Here is a 19103-nt window from a genome sequence, read left to right as displayed (position 1 = left end):
AGATTCCCAGGTGATGCCTTTGAATTTATTGTTTTGTCGGTCCAAAAATCCAAAGGTAGGCTATTTAGTTTAATTAATAAGATAGTAAATGAAGAGTGAAATATCCAAATTTGAGAGGTTTAAAACAACATTTTCTTCCATTTTTTCATGGGAAATTACTTTAACCAGTAACTGTTTAACCAATGTTTTTTGTTTTTTGTTTTTTTTTGCCACTTGCCTGGTTGTGTACGCGAGTTGCCAGATTCACTAGCCTGTCATGGCAGTTTATTTGCTCTGTGCAAGTGGGCAGTCCATATTGTTGAGCCAAAGGTCTGTGTAGATTAACAAGGACAAATATACAAGCATGCACATCAATTTAAATATATGCCCCATCTACCCCTAATCTAAAATAAGTTCCTATTAAAACCGTTTTCAGAATAAGTCTGTAACTTCACCTTAGCAGAATACAAAGTGCCATTGATATGGATTGTTGGTCTTTTACTGTGATAATGGTGCCACCTAGAGGTGTATTTGTGTAGCTGTCAATGAATGTGTGAGACTGTAGTTTGGAGACAGAAGAGAACTTTCACATTGGCTGTTTAAAAAAAACAAAAAACAAAAGTGTTCTGTAACTGTCATATTTTATGCTATGATATGATTATGTGAACTAATTCAGTTTTTCTGGTAAACAGAGGAACACGAGGAGTCAGTGTACAATCATTACATCTCAGAAATACGCAACTTCCGGATGCACCTGGAGGCCCATGAAGAACACCTGATCAGGCAACTCCGCACGCCGCTGGAGAGAGACGACCTGGAGCAGAGTCTGCAGCGCATCACAGAACATGAGGTACACATCTGGGTATCAGTCATCATTTAAAACATTCAAGAACTCTCTGGTGTCATTTTAATCCTGATTTTCTGCGTGCTGCTCTGCAGAAGAAGACGGCAGAGCTGAATAAACTGAAGGAGGACCTTGACGTCATGAAGGAGAAGTGCGAGCTGTTCCTCAGACAGGCTGCAGGCTCTCCTTCTGTGCCGACGCTTTCCTCTGAGCTCACCGTCCTCGTTCAGAACATGAGCCAAGTCTACTCCATGTCCTCCATTTATATGGACAAGTAAGAGACTCCCTTCACTGTCTAAGATCAGCCATGATGGCACTAGCATATTTTTTTTACTGGTTCAATATTTGCGTTAAAAGTATTGATGTGTTTTCTGTTTGTTTTGCAGACTGAAGACAGTGAGCTTGGTGGTGAAGCACAGCCAGAATGCAGAGGCGCTAGTTAAGACATACGAATCTAAACTTTATGAGGAAGATGCTATGAACTCTGACGTCAAGTCCATTGAGTCTGTCATATCAACACTTAAGGTAAAACACTATTGGATTTAACATCTCGCCAACACAACGTTTTTCGTTCATTTAGAGTAATCATTCCTCCTTCTGATTACAGCAATGGCGGACAGAGATCGATGAGAAGCAGGAGGTGTTCCACGACATGGAGGACGAGCTGCAGAAAGCGCGGGTCATCAGTGATCGCATGTTTAAGGCACATAATGAGCGCGACTTTGACCTCGACTGGCACAAGGAGAAAGCTGATCAGCTGAGCGAGAGATGGCAGAACATTCACTCTCAGATTGACAGCAGGTTTGTGTTAATTGCTTTTTTATTATTTTATTAAAATAAAAATCCATGTGACAACATGGGCTGGTGGTTAACTGATGAGAGACGGTGAAACGAGTGGCTGGTAAAAAACGTATATGCTTTTGCTTCTTTAAAATGATGTGGGCCTGGTCTCATTTACCATGTTTGTGACTTTTTGGAGTATCATCACCGTTTATATGCAACTACCAATGTGTTTATGATTAAATTGCTTTCTAGAGCAAACGATTGTTTACAAGATCTCAAAGTTCGTCATAGATAGCCTCTTAATTCTGCTCTCAAAGTGCAACATATTGATGTATTTAGCTTTAAAACGTACAAAATCCAGGAGTCTGCTCTTTTAAGTGTGGCTATTGGGCTAATATTATCATCAAATTTTAATTTTGGGTAGCTAAATCTGATTTGACTGCAAAAAAAACTTAGTCAGGGACATCCCTAGTGTAAATATTAAAAGTGTCATTATTGCTTATTGATGCTAACTATTCACTTTCAGGCTTCGAGACCTGGAGGGTATCAGCAAATCTCTGAAACACTACAGAGACTCGTACAGCAGCCTTGATGAATGGGTCCAAGAAATGGAAACAGCACAGCTGAAGGCTCAAGAAAACAAGCCTGAAGACAGCAAGGCACTGGCTGAGCTGTTAAACAAACAGAAGGTAGGACAAGAATTCACTTCCTCACTATAAGATAAAGACAGTATGTATATGGATGTGTACATACGTATTTAAATGTTTGAATTTCAGGTTCTTGTTGCTGAAATTGAACAAAAACAGGGCAGAATCGATGAGTGTCAGAAGTACTCAGAGCAGTACTCAAATGCCATTAAGGTAAGATCATTTATTTCAAGTTGTTTTCAACTCATTCTGATTTGTTAGTCATTATTTTTGAATAACTATATTGTTAAACTTTCTCGCAAGAACCGAGTGATGATCTAAAGAGAAAATGTCTGTAGTTGAGAAAGAAACAACCTGTAAACTTGAACATAAATCTCTTTTTAGGATTATGAACTTCAGCTGATGACCTTCAGAGCGATGGTCGACTCCCAACACAAATCCCCTCTCAAGAAACGGAGGATGCAGAGCTCCTCTGATGCCATCCAGCAGGAGGTAAAACTATGATTTATCCTTTTGTAGGACAGGAAATGTGTGCTCTACTGTCTGTGGAGTCCATCTCAATGTCATACTTCTTCTTCTTTGTTTAATTTCACGCAGTTTATGGACCTCCGGACTCGCTACACTGCTCTTGTGACTCTAATGACACAGTATGTGAAGTTTGCCAGTGAGACGCTGAAGAGAACTGAAGACGAGGAGGTGAGAGAGAGACATATTTTATTACTTCCTGGCTTTACACATTTCCAGTCACTTATGCAGCACATTGCACAGCTTTGGGGGCTATATGGACTCTTAAACTTGTACTGCTAGTTTAGCTTTTCCTTTTTATCTTTGCATGCTTCCTCTGTCTTCTGTTTTGCATCAACATATTTCACTACCACACTGAGATGTGACTCGTAAATGATGTAACAGCCAACACTTACACTGTACTCCTTATGTGCTTTGAGTTCTTAACTTTCCAGCTCATCATGAGTGAAGATATTTGCTTCATTGCCCAAAAGAAGCAAAGGAAATGCACAAATGCGGAGCCTTTGTGCATGTACGACAACTTCTTATTGCTGGTGACGTTGACTTGCTGGGAGGAGAGAGATTTTTTTTAGAAAGTCTTTCTCCTATTGGACTTTCTGTGCAAAAAATAACCCCTCTCCAGGAATTTATGTAGTATTTTATAAATATTGGTACTGAAAGTTATTCCCAGACCTATTTGCTGAAAACCTGAGTGTTACAGGTTGGAAATCAAGAAGCAAAGGTGCAGTGATCAAATCAGTGACATGTGCTATTGAAATAATCTTAAGATCTTGTTGTTAAAGCTACTATAAGGAGTTTTTAACAGGTTGTGAAACAGTCTCAGTTTATTACTGATGCCTGTATATGACTACATCAACAAAGGAGGTCATCCGTGAGAAGATCCGGCTATTTCTAACTAAAAATTATGCAGTCTTGAAATTGCAAATTCCTGGAGAGGTTGTTTAATATTACTGCAGCGCTCTGGTAAGAAGTGAAATATTCATGCAATTCATTTAACGTTTTCTATAAAAGTGAAACAGTGGATGACTTTTTTTTTTGCATTATAGAGCAGAAAGGCTCTTGACAAAGCAGAGAATGTAAAAAGGACAGAGAGCATGGAGCTTCAAAAAGCTGCAGGAGAAGTAGAGATTAATCAACTGAAGCAGCGGGTGCTGGAACAGGAGGCTCTGCTGGCTGAGAGACAAGCACAGCTGGAAAAGTTGGAAGGAGACGTAGAAACTCAACAGAAGACAATTGATGATCTAATGTTTCAGAAATCACAGCTTGAGCATGAAGTTCATCAGTATTGCACCAAGTTAGAAATAGCAGTCAAAGATAAAACTGCCAGTGAGGAGGAATTAAGTCACACAAAACAGTTGATTGAGCAGACAGAGGCCAAGTGGTCTTCAGCTCAGAGGAAACTGGAAGACCTCTTAAAGAAAGCAAACGATGAGCAAGATCTGAACAAACAGAGCCCCAAACTTCAGAAAAAAATAAAGGTGGAGGAATGTACCGAAGAAGAGTTGCAAAGTCAAATCCAGGCTAAAGAAAGTCATCAGGCTCAGCTGACATCTGAGAGTCAGTCAACAGTTAACAGCGAGCCTGAGCCATCTGCAGTTAAAGAAAATGACAGCATGATGGAAGATCTCCTGCAGCAGAAACAAGAGGAACTTGTCCTGGTCCAGAAAAAAGCAGACATGGCTGAGGAGAAAGCACAGGGTTATAAAAAGCTACTGGATGACAGCAACAATAGACTAAAGAAACTGCAGATTGACATGGAAACTGAAAGGAACAACATGAGGCAGAAATCTGAGGATCTCCAGCAGGAAACACTGAACATGAAAAAATCAGTCAGTGAACTTCAAGAGGAAATCAGATCCCTCCAAAGAGCAAAGTCCTCACTGGAACAAAATGCCTTTTTCCAAAGCACTGAGGTTGAAGGCCTTAAAGAGCAGCTGAAGATCACCCAAGGAGAACTGCAGAAGAAAAGCTCCATGGAGCAGGAAAATATTTGCAATACTAACAATTTAGAAGAAGAGCTAGCTTCAAGGCAGGCAGCAATAGATGAGCTGAAATTAAAATGCAATGAGCTGATGAGGATAAATGTCTCATCTGACGGTGACATTAGGGCTCTTCAGATCCAAACAGAGTCACTGGAGAAAGAGAGATCATTTTCTGAACAAAAGATCAAGTCTTTAAAGAGTGAGTTAGAGAGCTGGAAACAGCAGCTTCAATCAGCTCAGGTAGAAAACAACACGATGAAGAGAGCCGAGCAGGAGTCACAGCTCAAATGTAAAAACCTTGAAGCAGAGCTGCAGAAGAGTGAATTAGTTGCTTCTCAGTTGCAGAAAAATGTAGATGAGTTAAAGCAGGTAAATATGGAGATGGAAAAGAATCTGAAGAACGTGAGAGCTAAACTCGATCAGGTGACAATGGAGATCGACAGCAAGGATCAGCAAATTAAAATCTTCAAGTCTCAGGCAGAGGGAACCAAATCACAGGTTAGAATTATTGAGGAGGAACTAAATAAGAAATCACAGACCTCCCATGAGCTTCAACTGAAGCTGCAGGATTACAGCGAAGAGGTAAAGAAAATGACTGAACTCCAGCAGAAAATCCAAACACTCAATTCAAACATTGCAGTTTATGAGAAAGAAATAACAACTCTAAAATCAGAGCTTAAGTCAGTGTTAGCTGAGAGGAATTCTGCTAATCAGAAGATCAACATGCAAAATGCAGAAATTAGTCATTTGAACATGATGATACAGGAAAAATGTGCAGAACTGCAAAAAGAATCTGCTGAGAGTCAAAAACATCTCAATAAAGTGAGCGCATTAGAAGATGAGCTTTTCAAACAAAAGCACAGTATTAAAGGGTTGACCAGCAGCTCAGAGAAAATAACAGAAAACCTGAAGCAGGAGATGTTTGCTCTTCAGAACGACAAGAGAGCAACAGAGAGGAAAGTAGAGAGCTTGAATCTTAAACTTTCAGATCTCAGCTCCTCCCTTCAGAGAACTAAAGATGAATTGATGAAAGAGACCAGAGAAAGAAAAATCAAAGAATCAAAAATAGTGCAGCTGGAGACTGAGCTTCAGAGAAATAAAGCAGCAATGAAAGAAGCAGTGTCGAGTTCTGACAAATCCCGATCAAATCTACAGCATGAAAACATGATCCTTAAGAAGGAAAAAGCCGAAGCTCTAGAGAAAAGCCTTTCATCGGGATCTGAAGTCAGACTCCTGAAGGAAAAGCTGCAACACACCCAAGGAGATGCTGAACAAAAGCAAAAAGAAAACTCTGTCCTCCAGCTGAAGTCCCAGCAGATGGAAGAACATCTTGAGAAGTGTAAGAAAATGCTGGAGGAGCTGAAAAGTAAACTAGAACTTCAGAAAGAAGGCTATGAGAGGCAGTTGTTGCTAGTGCAGACTGAAATAGAGAAAAAACTCATTTTACTTCAATCTGAAAGTGATAGTGATAAGTCAAAACATAGCGCAGAATTAGCAGAGATGCTTAATAAGTATTTCAGACAAGACGTCAAACAGATTAAAACGGTGCATCACACTACTGTGGAGACGAAGCAACAAGCGGACCAACAGCTGCAACTGCAGATCAAACTGGACAGACTTCAGCAAGAAAAAACAAAACTGGGACAAGACCTCTCAAAGGCAAAATCACAAATTGCCCTACTTGAGGAAGACAAACTTAAACTTAACTCAACAATAAGTGCTTTGCAAAGTCTTTTCAATGAACAACCAAATGAGTCAGCTCAGCTCAAACAGCTGTTGACAGACAGCGAGTGGAAACTGACACTGAAGGACAACGAAGCAAGATCTCTTCGGGAACAAATAGAGTTGTATGTCAAAGAGGTTAAAGTTCTCCAGGAAAAGCTTCTGATGCTCGGGTTCAGGATGAACACCGAAAACCAGAGGATGAACAAACAGGAAGTGACTGAAATCAGTGGGAAAGACAGTGAGGCTGCTTCGCTAAAGACGGAACATACAGCGATGCAGAGGACGGTGCCCTCAGGTGAAAGTGCAAAATACAACCTGGAGGACGGGGTTCTCAAAATGAAAGTGTCCTCAGAGGTACGCATTAAGTTAGTTCTGCTTTACTTCAACACAATATCAGATTTCTCTCATTCTTGGGAACTGGGTCAAAAACATATATTTAGGGTTTGATTTTTACTCTTCAATTATGCAGAGAAAATGGCCAACCACCTAGTTATTTATTTATTTATTTTATTTAATAGTATTTTTTGAGGCCAAGGACATGAGTTTTGTCAATTCCCTCAGACACAAAATCATTTATAACACAAACAACACACACAGTGTTGACATCACATACAGGGCCTTGTTCAGACTTTTTTTACTGGATGGCCTGAGTGGGGCACTGACTGACTTCTTCATTTATTTATTTATTTAATTGAATAAAGTACTAATTTCAAACAGAGTTATATCACTTCCATCAGCATAGATGTCAACTCCTTCAGATGGAAAGTCTGGCAGTTATCGTCGTATGGAGTTTACTAAATGTCATTTTATTTTTTAAAGTTGCTTAGAGTTCTGGTAACACTAATCAAAATACACATCTTATTTGTCCCAGGTCTCATGAATGGGTGATTTATAAACATTTGCTGAATATTGAAATGTAATGCAATTGTAGTATTTGTTAATTCTTTACTGTATATTACAATATCTATTTAATAATTGTAGTTATCTGTAACAGTGTAGCCTTCTGTAACTTAAAAGTTCTTTCAATGTCACATCTGCAGATGTCAACAGTGGGGAAAGAAAACATTCTTGACGGACTGAAACAAGTCAAACAAGATAAAATGGAAGTAATTCAAAGCCAGAGTCTTCATGATTCACCAACAAAGAAAGCAATTTATCAAACTACTACTGTCCCTCAAAAAGACGTGCAAAATGTGACCAATAAGAGCCAAATCAAATCTGATGACCCCAAGACGGTGACAACACGAGGATACATGGCTTTGTGTGGACTAACGGACACACATGGCGTCACTCGGACAAAAACATATCAGATCAATGAAACTTATGAAACTCTTAACATATCAGACAGTGAGGGAAAACTCAGTGAGATGTATTCAACTTCCCAAAAGCTCCCAGAACTCAATGTCAGCACAAGTATTCAAAACATAATCAAGTTCAGGTTCTTGGATGAGGAGCTTTTCCATAAGCTGGATATGGGCCTGGTCACAGTGGAAGAGGTGCAGGCGACACTTTCTCAGTACATCGGCAAACCAACAGCTATTGCTGGAGTTTATGTGGAGTCAAGTAAGAAGAAGATGTCCTTCCTAGAGGCTGCTGAGAAGGGCTTCTTAGCAAAGACGTATGCTCTTGAGTTTCTTGAGGCTCAGGCTGCAACAGGAAGTCTTACAGATCTGGCTACGGGGAAAACTCACTCAGTTGACGAGGCTCTGGAGAGAGGTGTCATAGAGACAGGCCTGAAAGATAAACTGATCGAGGCTGAGAAAGCTGTTAGTGGCTATGTCCATGCTGGCAAAAAGCTGTCTGTGTTCCAAGCAATGGAAGAAAGGATTCTTGATAGATACAAAGGCAAGAAGATCCTAGAGATCCAGGCAGCAACTGGAGGACTGATCGACCCAGAGAGTGGTGTCAGGGTGCCAGCTAGCATGGCTGTCGATTATGGTCTCTTGAACAAGGTGACTCTACAGAGTTTGTACGATCTGGTCAGTAACCCCAAAGGTTTCCACAACCCTGACACTGGACAGAAAGCATACTATTCTGAAATCCTAAAGACGTGCCTCTATGACATTGATGGCGGTGTGTTTCTCTTCCCATTCGGTGAGAGACACCTAACAAACCCGTCTCCCACGAGTTCTCACAGAGCATCTGTTGTCGACAGCAGCCTTGGCCTCGAAATGTCAGCGTATGAAGCCTTCAAAGGAAGACACATCGACAAGAGGACGTATCTCTTTCTGTCACAACAGGAAAGTGACTGGCAGGAAAAGTCCATAGTTGACGCCAGTGGAAATGCCTTCCACATCATAACTGATGTCAGAAGTGGCCGACAGCTTTGTCTAGAGTCTGCTCTGAGTCAGAGGTTCCTTGAAACGTCTGAGCTTGAAAGCTATCGCAGTGGGCTTCTTAGTATCTACGAGATTGCCGACATCATATTTTCAAGGATGGTCGTCGTGGAAGATGTTAACAGCCCAATCGCTGGTCTCTGGGACATCACTCGAGGGAAGAGGCTGTCAGTTCTTCAAGGTTTTCAACAAGGCTTCACTGATAGAGCCACTGCCCTACGGCTGTTGGAGGCCCAGGCCTGCACTGGAGGTATTTGCGACCCCTCTTCAGGAGAGAAAGTCACTCTCTCAGAGGCTCTTAAAAGAGGTCTTTTAGATGAGGCACTGTATCAGCAGCTCCAGCAGTTTGAGCAGGCGTTTAATGGCATCGTTCACCCCAAGACCTCAAAGACATTGTCTGTGCCCCAGGCTGTCCAGGAAAGTCTCTTCCCAAAAGACGCCGGCTATCGCTGTATCGAATTCCAGCTCCTGACTGGAGGGTTGATAAACCCTGACACTCATGACAGAGTCTCACTTGAAGAAGTCATTCAGAGCGGCCTTGTTGACAAACCTACTGCCTCTGCATTGAAAGACGAGAAGTTCCACACCAAAAGCCTCACCTGTCCAAAGACCAAGAGAAGAATCACATTCAGGGAGGCACTGGAAAGAAGTGTGTACGACTGCCACACAGGGTTAAGGTTACTCGAGGCCACAAAAATCCATGGTTATGGAACCAAATCAACATTTCATTATGTTTGGACGTATAAGTAATTTACATTTGTAAATATGTGTTTGTCAGTAGCATAAAAGCAAAATCTGCAAATAGAATTTCCTTTGGTTTTCTGTTTGGCTGTGAAGTTATCCCCACTTCACCGCTAAAAGTTCTTTTGTGGTTCACACGCATTTTAATCCAATGGTTGATGCAACTGACGATGGTTCTTTGGGTGCTTTTAGCCAGATTATAAATGTATTTTCCCAGTGCCCCTCCTTTTTAGGATTCCCCCGTTGAGTGTTTTTTGTTTACTTTTCATAACAAAGTTAACAATCTTGTCCAACACCTGTTTTAATTCTAGAGATCTGTTGATGAGGAGAAGAGAGAACATGGTGATAAAGTTAGCAAACTATTACACTGGATGTCCAATGTGAAACAGACCTCAAACAATGATGGGAATGCTCTGAAAGATAGCAATGCCAACACAGATGCTTCTAATAAGCCCCAGGTAAATAATGTGTATTGTTTGTTGTGTTTTATGTGTGTCCTGTTTCCATAAGCTGCCACATATTTGTTGTACATGAGAGAATGCTTTGGTTTAATGGTGAAGAGTATTTTTCTAATCCAAATTATATCACAGCCTTTTGCTATCACAGTGTATAATGTTTAATAAAAGCACATTATCTACTTTCTGATTCATTTAATCCATATATATCCCTATGCTTTACACTATAGGTAGTGGTTGTAATTATTTTATCATGTCCCATGTTCACTTGGCTCACAAAATCATGGTCAATATTATGGGTTTCATGAAATATTTAATTATTTATCGCCTCCACCTGATTCACTAACTGTATGAGTTGCACAAGCACCCACAACATCAGTGACCAATAAATTACATCAGACAAGCAAGTTATTGTAATAGCAAAATACTTTTTAAATTGTGTCTGTGAACATAAGCATCATACATACTGTCCAAAACCGACATTATTTAATTGCAATTTTTAAGATATTTGAAATTTCCCTTATGTGTACTCTATATCACAGTAGCATTCTAATTAGGGATGTTTAATCTTTAATCAATTGATTGATAATCAATCAGTCAATCAATTGTGCCTCATTTGACTTTGTTTTGTTTGGCAGAGTTGAATAAGGAAACTTAAAATAAAAAAGAAATGAAAACAAAATGTTAATGAGGGGGAAATGTAGATGTTTGTTTTGTATTTTATTAATTATTACTGATTAATCAAGTAATTGATTTTTAACATTTTCAATTATTCTCTGTGTGACAGATTAGTGCTAATAAATAGTTTGGGTTGTCACCCACAGCCCTGCATGCTTTAGATGTTTCTCTGCTCCAGTACATCAGATTCAGATGATCAGGTCGTTATCGGGCTTCTGCAGAGGTTTGATGATGAGCTGATCATTTGACTCAGGTGGTGTTGGAGCAGGGAAACATGTAAAACATGCAGGGTCGTGAAAGGATCAGGACTGTGAAACACTGGTTTAGGCTTCATATATCTACGATAACAATTTGCCAAACATGAGAGCATTGACTTATTTACATTTTGCAATTTATGTAGAGACTTTGTGACTCTGTGTGGTTAGAACCAGAAATTAAAGTTGAGCACAATAAGTGTTCACACTGTCCATTTAATTAACTTATGTAATCAATTACTCAATAAACCTGGGCATGGGCAGTGACATTTAATGAGATTTTCGTTGTACATATTACAACCACAGATGAAGCAAAATGAAGTAGTAATTATTATTATTATTATTATGTACACAAAAAGATACGTCAGTAATTCTGGATTCACTTTTTTGTAGATTATGCACACAAAAAATAAAGACAAAAATCTAATTCAGTAATTAAAGTGTAGGGTAATAATGACAGCTTTGGACTTACTCAAATTATGAAACCACATCTTTCTGATTGTATTTTTGAACCCCTGATTTTTTTTTTTTTACATTCTGTCCTTCCACATAAGGGAGTGAAAATATAATGCACAATTCAGTCAAATACAACAATACCACAAATCACTGCCTTAGAAATGACTGTAGAGGTGAAACAACCTCTCTTTGACATATTTTGACATCCTTTCATTAATTGATATGTTTTGTGTAAATACAATGACATTGAAAAATGTAATTCAGTCTTTTAAAACAATTATCTAGTGTGAATGTTTGTGAGCTTTGTGTCCCTGTTTACTATAATCATACTGATGACACACTGTAAAAAAAAAAAGTTGAGACAACTCAAGATTTCAAGTCAACTCACTGCAATAGCTTTTTGAGTTTTGAACACTAAAGTTTTGAAATAAACTAAGAAAAAGTTTTGATGACCTATAATCTTCTTCTTTAGATAAACTTGAATCTTGTTATAGAATATTTTTTGTTTGAGTTTTAGAAACTCAAACAAAATATGTATATGTCTCAAAACTTGAGATACAGTGAGCTGTGAGAACAATATTTGTCATTATTTGGGAAATTAAATGGCTTTAAGTGAAAATATTAAAATCTTCACTATTATTCAATTTCATTTCTTTTTTTGATTTCTAAAACTCAAAGATTCAAGTTTATTCAAAGAAGAAAAGTAATTTATCTCAACAAAACATTATTACAGTTGTACAGTTATAAATTGTTAAAACATAATTAGTTGGTAAAACTTTGAGTTTTCTCAAATGTTTCTTTTTTATAGTACAGTATTGTATGATAACTTGTCAGAATGGTCAAACAAAAGTAAAGAAGAGTCACTGTGCTGCAGATAAAGTATTAATATGCTGCTGTTTGATGTTCTAGGTGTCAGTGGAGGAAATGGTCACTAAGAAGGAACAGATTGCAGAAGCACTGAGGGCCACACAGATGATGCTCAACAAACACAGTGACAAGTAAGTCAAGCTACTGTCACTGACATGTAAAGACTTTGTCCACTGTTTACTGTTCTCAGCCTCGTTCTTTGTGTTTTGTCTTACAGAATGACGGAGGAGGAAAGAGAAAAGGCCCAGGAGCAGCTGAAGGCTCTCAATCAGGCCTACAATGAACTCTCCCAGCACTGCTCAGATCAGACAACCTCTGCAGAAGAGGTCGGACACATGACTGTTTGTTCTGTTGCACTTGTGTCTTATGTGTTAGAGAACAGTGCCACCTGATGTTCAGCTGCATGACTAACCTTTTCCTCCTCTCCTTAGTACAGTGTGAGCAGTTGTCTCTTGCATCACTCTTTTTATTCTCCTACACTGGATCATTAGGGTCAGAAAACATGAAGAAGTGTGCTGTAAACATGCTTTTTTTGCGGCCGGCTTTGGTCTGAAATGTCACCATTATTAATGTGCTTGACTTGAAAAGTCAACCAAATAACAGATATGACACATAACCCTTTACCTCCACTGTGTGATCTGACTAACTACCCTCTTTTTGCAAGAAGCTGGATACTGCATTCCCAGATGCATGATAGCTTTACATGTGTTATCCGTCACTCTCCTGTTGCAACCCTGATGCAGTCTTGCACTTGTGCACACGATGTTTTAACATTCCCGTGTATGTGGTGGTGAGTATACGTTTTGTCTTGCTTTTCAATACTTTAAACCTACTACAAGGAGTTTTTATGTTACTGAAACAGTCTCAGTTTATTACTGATACCTCTATATGACCAACATAAGCTATCGAGCCCAGCAGCAAGAAGACTGGCAAACGGCTATCAGCTATCTGTATAGTAGGTTTGCAAATTGCAAGCATGTTTCTTAGTCAGTCATTGGTAGCATCAATGTTCTATTAATCAATTAAAAGTCATTAAAAATATATATAATTTTGCTTTTACCAACCAATACCAAATATGTTTTCCCATCCAATCAAAGCTTTAATTCCACAGCATTATATTGGATATTCTCTCTTGACAGCCTTTCATAACCTATGAAACATATATAACACTTGAATACCAGATAACATGTGGAGTGTGATCATAGAAATAATTTTTACCATTTTTCAGATCTTTATTCTTAACTACCAACTGATCAGTTAGTCATTATCATCCCTGCTATACAGTTATTCTAAATGCCAGAAAAAGTACTGAAAATCTTTTCACAAATAGAAGTACTGTTACATTATTAAAATACTATTGAATTATAAGTAAAAGTGCTGAAAAAGTTACTTTTTAACCGTTGTTTCGTCTGCCCATCAGATTCTCTGTAAAATCAGATGACACATGCCTGTGTTTACATTTGTTTCAGGCATAGTTATCATGAGTTGTATATTAGCCATTTAAAAAGAAACATGATGATATATTTTTTAGATAATTTTAATTTTGATGTTACACTTGTGGTTATTATGGTGGAAACACTGCCACTGTCTACAGGGGCCTCTAAAATCAACAAAATATGAAAGCTCCTTGTAGTAGCTTTAATTGCAAATTTGTCATAAAGTAAAAAAAAAAAAATACAGATTTTTAAGCTGAAATCAGTTTAGTAATTTGTCTAATTTTCTTTTTCTTTAGGACTTTAAATCCAGTGATGCCAGGCTTGGGACTGGATTCAAGAGTGGCCCACTTGATCAGATAACTGGGGTCACCCCACCACTGATCTTCAACCCCTTTGAGTCTGAGCATCACGTCTCTCCGGACTTGGATGATCCTTTCAGACAAGACCTCACTCATAAATCCACACTGAACCACTCCCCAAAAATGAATGAATCAAGCAAGTGCATACAGAGTTCACATGTCTCGTCTGTGTCGCTCTCTGACATAGCAGCAGCGAGGGAAGGGGCCACCTCGTGTGAAGACCCCATCATCAAGATGATAGAGGTCAAACAAGCCAGTGATGGACTGACGGTGTCCTACACAGGGGACACACTGACCCTGGAGAGGGCCTTTCAGAGTGGTTTGATACCTGCTTCTGTCTATGTAAAGATTCTTCAGAGGCAAAAGAGCTGTCAGGATGCTGCTGAAGATGTGCCACTCTCAGAGCAGGAGGTTGAACCCTGTGAGGTCAACAGACTGATATTAAAGTGCCTCAGCAGAAATAAATCACTGACACCAGATAGGAATATTCACACTCTGAGTTCTTTTCAGGATGGTTTAAGTGATCAGGAGGCCATGTTGAGGCTGTTAGGTGCTCAGGTGGATGTAGGCGTAAGTGTTGAGGGGTCAGAGGATGTTATGAGCAGCAGTGGTGATAGGCTAAAGGTGGATGCGGCCGTTCAGTGTGATTTGATGAGCTCCAGCAGCACACTCACTGTGCTTGGAAACCAGCAGCAGTTTATTGGAATTGTGTTGCCTTCTTCTGGGGAAACTGTGTCCACGTCATTCCAGTATGATCAACAAATCACCACAGATGAGTTTGCCAGCAGACTGTTCACCAGTCAGGAAAAAATAGCTGCTTTTTACATTCCAGAAAATTCAGAAGTGGTAGACATTAACTTTGCCATTCAGAGTGGTTTTATTGACAGTTACACAGCAGAGGTTTTGAAATCTATAGAAATCCCAGATTTGTTTCCTGATGTTGATCACCTCAATGAAAAGTTTTCTTCTTGGCTCATGTATAAAAAACTCAAGGTTGATGGATGCCATCACGCTGCAGATTGCTTAAAAGTTGATGACATCCCTACTGACACAGAGGCAAAGCAGTTATTCATCTCCTACCTGATGATAAACAGTTACATAGACCCCACGTCAGGCCAGAGGGTCCTAATACTCGATAAACAGCTGAGTAAAATGGTTAAAATCTTTCTTGAAGATTCAATATTGTCTGAGAAAAATGTAACTTCTCTAACTTTAAATATTGGTGATCATTCAGAACAAGTAGATTTAGACAGCCCGCTGCACATAGACGAGGAACCAGAGGAGTTAATGACATACACGCAACATGCAAGTGATCCTAATTTTGTTTCTTCCGTCAATGGAAGGATAACCTTTAATGAAAAATCATATGCAAATGACAAGGCTCTAAAACAGGATTCTTTCAAGGAAGATAGTGACATTGACATGGATACTTCAGAGCCTGGTGTCGAGGAGAAAACCATGTATGAAAGCAACACAACTTGGACAAAGTCAGGTGAATTTGTAGAGGGAATTTATGGAAATAGTTTACAAATGAACGTTGGAGGTGCTGATAGTGAAGATATTATTGTTACAGCTGTTCCAGTGGTGTCAGTCCTTCCCACTTTATGTTCTGTGAACAGAACAAATATTGGCTCACCGTCAAGGATGCTTGACTCAGTAAATTCCCATCAAACACTACCATACTACGAGCCTGAGTCACTTTCCAGCATATCAGAAGGAGCAGAAGCTGAGCTTTCATGCTCTGAAGACTTAATGGAAGATGAAAATGAGCAAGAGTACACTATTCATCTCCTGAAAGCGCAGATGGAAGAGGGCGGCATCTTAGATGTGACCTCTGGGAGACGTTATGACCTGGAGGCAGCTCTCAGTAAGGGTCTAGTTGATGAGATGATGGTACTGAAGCTGCTTGACCTGCAGTCAGATGAAGAAGGAAGTGTTGTAAGTGATGAGGAGGGTGCAATGTCTTTTTTAAAACAGGCCGTGTCAGACGGGCTTATATCCTCCAGTACTGCTCTTCGTATAATGGAGAAGCAGAGCCTGTCGAGGTCTGGTCACAGCATTAGTATCAGTGAGTCATCGCAGTCTGGATTCGTTGGGTACGAACATGTTGGCAACATCCTCAACTTAGACTCCAAAGCCAGCATTTACCCTGATGAAAATTGCCCTCACTTCACCTCTGATTATCATAATCTGGGTTTAATTGATAATAATGAAGCTGAAAACACGCGGCAGATGAATGAGAGGAAGGTTGCTGTCATGGTGCTTGATGTGACCGATGAGGAGGCTGATAATACAGAGATGGAGAGCGAGAATGGAGATGCAGAGGGAGATTGTGAAACAACAGGAAACATAGAGACTATGAGTAATTATCTACATCATTTCCCGCGCTCGGTTGGTGGCAGAGAGTCTCTAATGATCTCACCCTCCTTGTGGAGTCAGACCACTGACAAATCGTCTTTACTGGCTGAAGACAGTGACTCACAGAGTGTAATCAGCAGCCAGTTGACAGATGCAGATGATGTTTTCAGAGTTGTGATAGAAAACGCTGCTTCGTCTCCCAAGTCAGGTCCAAGTAACAGAACCTCTGGCGTTAGTGCTGATCCAGAAAGCCAGACTCAATACACCACTTCTGCTTTTCTCTTTAAATCTGACAGCTCTCCCTTTGATGATGAGTTTTTTGTTGCTGGATATGATGCAGAAGTGGGAGATGAGACGGTTAGTGAGCGTGACTTAGACGTGTCCTCATCACGTCGCCATGTGTTGTCTGAGAAAAGTAGAATGAAGAATGACAGGAGAAGTGCAGTTCAGTCACTTTTGGACGATGAGCCAACTCCGAGTAGAGATTACTCATCCCCAAGGGATTTGGTTGAAAGTGCCATTATCTCAGTTTATGGGGGTAATGGTAACCATGACAACGACATCACAGAAGATGGCAGCAGAGCCACATTACCTCAGCATGCAGCACTTCATTTAGAAAGTGATTTTAGTGTTGAACCTGAGCCCAGATGTTCTCGAAATGGTCAGCTTGTTGGTGAGAGATCTCCACAGTCAACCGATGAAGTCACTTCAACAAATACTGTCAGTGTTGAGTGTTTTGATGTTGGAGATTCAGAGAACTACATTTCAACTACTGCAAGAGTTTCTCTCAAAATCAAGGCTGAGGAGGATTTGTCAGTTTCACAGCGCAGAGCTACAGATGTTGGTTTTTCCCCAGAGAGACAACATGAGGACATTTTTAGAAGCAATGGTAATGCAGAGCAGATTGCAGTGTCAAGAAATGCACAGATAGATGCAGATATTGGTGGAAAAGTCTCTGCATCAGAAATGAACAGGTCAGGTCAGTCCAAAACTATAATGGGAGCAGGGTTAGGATCTGATATTCCATCTGAGGAAAGAAGATTAGATGAGTGTACTTCTGAGCATCCTCCAGTGGTTAGTGATTTCCTGTCAGCGAGCTGTTTTACATCTGATGTTTCCTCTTCTGCTCCATCAGTGTTTTCTGATAAAAATTTGTCAGATTCTCAGTGCAAAGCTACAAATGTTGAGTTAAACACAGACAGTCTTTCCCCAGAGAGGCAACATGGCGACATTTTCACAATCAGAGGTGATAAGGAACAAATCTATGTGTCAAGAAATGCACAGACAGCTGAGATGAGTGATAAACAAAATGCAGAAATTGGTGGAAAAGTTTCAGCATCAAAAATTAGCAGGTCAGATCAGTCTGAGACTATAATGGGAGCAGTATTAGGATATGATGTTCCAACAGAGGAAAAAAGATTAGATGAGAGTGTTTCTGAGTATGGTGGGGTAGTTGATTTCCTGTCAGAGAGCTGCATTACATCTGATGGTTCCTCTCCAGCTCCATCAGTGTTTTCTGATAAAGATTTGTCAGGTTTGCAGCGCAGAGCTACAGATATTGATTTAAGTGCATGTGGTCTTTCCCCAGAGAGGCAACATGGGGACATTTCCACGCTCAATGATGATATGGAGCAGATCTCTGTGTCAAGAAATGCACAGAAAGCAGGAAAGCCTGACAAACAAAATGCAGATATTGATGGAAAGGTCTCTGCATCAGAAATAAACTCAGGTCAGTCTGAAACTATAATGGGAGCAGGGTTAGGATCTGATATTCCACCTGAGCAGAAGAGATTAGATGTGTCTGTTTCTGAGCATCCCCAAGTGGTTTCTGATGTTTCCTCTTCAGCTCCACCAGTGTTTTCTGATGTTGTAAGGACACGTTTAGGTGACTGGGGGGAAATTACAGAGGAGACTGATGTCAGTGATTTGCACAAGGCACAAACTCTAGACACTGAAAGCACTATCGCTAAAGTGTCACATCCTGCACAGCCTTTAGAGAAAGCCAAGAGGGATGCACCGCCTGGACTTACAGAGAGCAGTCACCCAGATCTTGTTGAGGATTTGCTAAAGCAAAAGACCCCCAGTTCACACAACATAGAAGAAGAAAGCTCAGAACTGATACTGCAGATGGAGAAAGTTGGTGAAAAGATGGAACAGTCTGACGCTCCAAATATCCAGCTGCAGCTGCTGGAGGTTCTTAAGACTGTCTCCTCGAGCCAGGACCTCTCAATGCTGCAGGAAGTAATGGACACTCTGAACACGGCTCTGGGCGGCGACTCTCAGGAGGAGAGGCGACATGTACTGGAGAGCATCAAGGAGGAAAGCTCAGAGGGAGAAGACGATGACGTGGGTCACCAACCGTTCCCTCAATCTGTCAACTCAGATGCCTGCAAAGTTGCGCAGGTCAAAAATAAGGTACGTTTTATGTTGTTTCAGTGTTAAAGGGAGAGTTCGCCCTTAAATCAAAATCACACACTCTGAAGAATTTTGGAGATACCGGCTGTAGAGATTTCTACCCTCTATGGAACCATAGACAATAGAAGCATCCAGGTCTGACAAATAAAATCAATGCTGAAGTACCATAGATCCCATTTAGAGTAAATAAAGACAATAAGGCAGTGGAGCATTTGTAGTTGTCTTGAGTAACCGAGTCATGATTTTTGTAAAAGAAAGAGACG

The 19103-nt window shown here is 40.1% G+C and overlaps 1 protein-coding gene across 1 annotated transcript in view; it reads left to right on the top strand.

Annotated features, from left to right (window-relative positions):
* Window positions 1-19103, top strand: part of dst (dystonin) — a 138456-nt gene that overhangs the window by 57342 nt on the left and 62011 nt on the right. The window contains exons 26-40 of the mRNA XM_084736527.1: window positions 672-829; window positions 919-1097; window positions 1210-1348; window positions 1431-1624; window positions 2133-2295; window positions 2383-2466; window positions 2638-2745; window positions 2851-2949; window positions 3825-6839; window positions 7526-9567; window positions 9659-9716; window positions 9874-10020; window positions 12315-12403; window positions 12490-12598; window positions 14005-18840. Coding sequence (XP_084592653.1) covers window positions 672-829; window positions 919-1097; window positions 1210-1348; window positions 1431-1624; window positions 2133-2295; window positions 2383-2466; window positions 2638-2745; window positions 2851-2949; window positions 3825-6839; window positions 7526-9567; window positions 9659-9716; window positions 9874-10020; window positions 12315-12403; window positions 12490-12598; window positions 14005-18840 — 11420 coding nt within the window. The remainder of the gene's footprint in view (window positions 1-671; window positions 830-918; window positions 1098-1209; window positions 1349-1430; window positions 1625-2132; window positions 2296-2382; window positions 2467-2637; window positions 2746-2850; window positions 2950-3824; window positions 6840-7525; window positions 9568-9658; window positions 9717-9873; window positions 10021-12314; window positions 12404-12489; window positions 12599-14004; window positions 18841-19103) is intronic.

The sequence above is a fragment of the Lutjanus erythropterus genome, chromosome 14 (assembly GCF_056507025.1).
Source record: "Lutjanus erythropterus isolate fLutEry1 chromosome 14, fLutEry1.hap2, whole genome shotgun sequence".
NCBI lineage: Eukaryota > Metazoa > Chordata > Actinopteri > Lutjaniformes > Lutjanidae > Lutjanus > Lutjanus erythropterus.
This window is presented reverse-complemented; position numbering and strand designations above follow the sequence as displayed.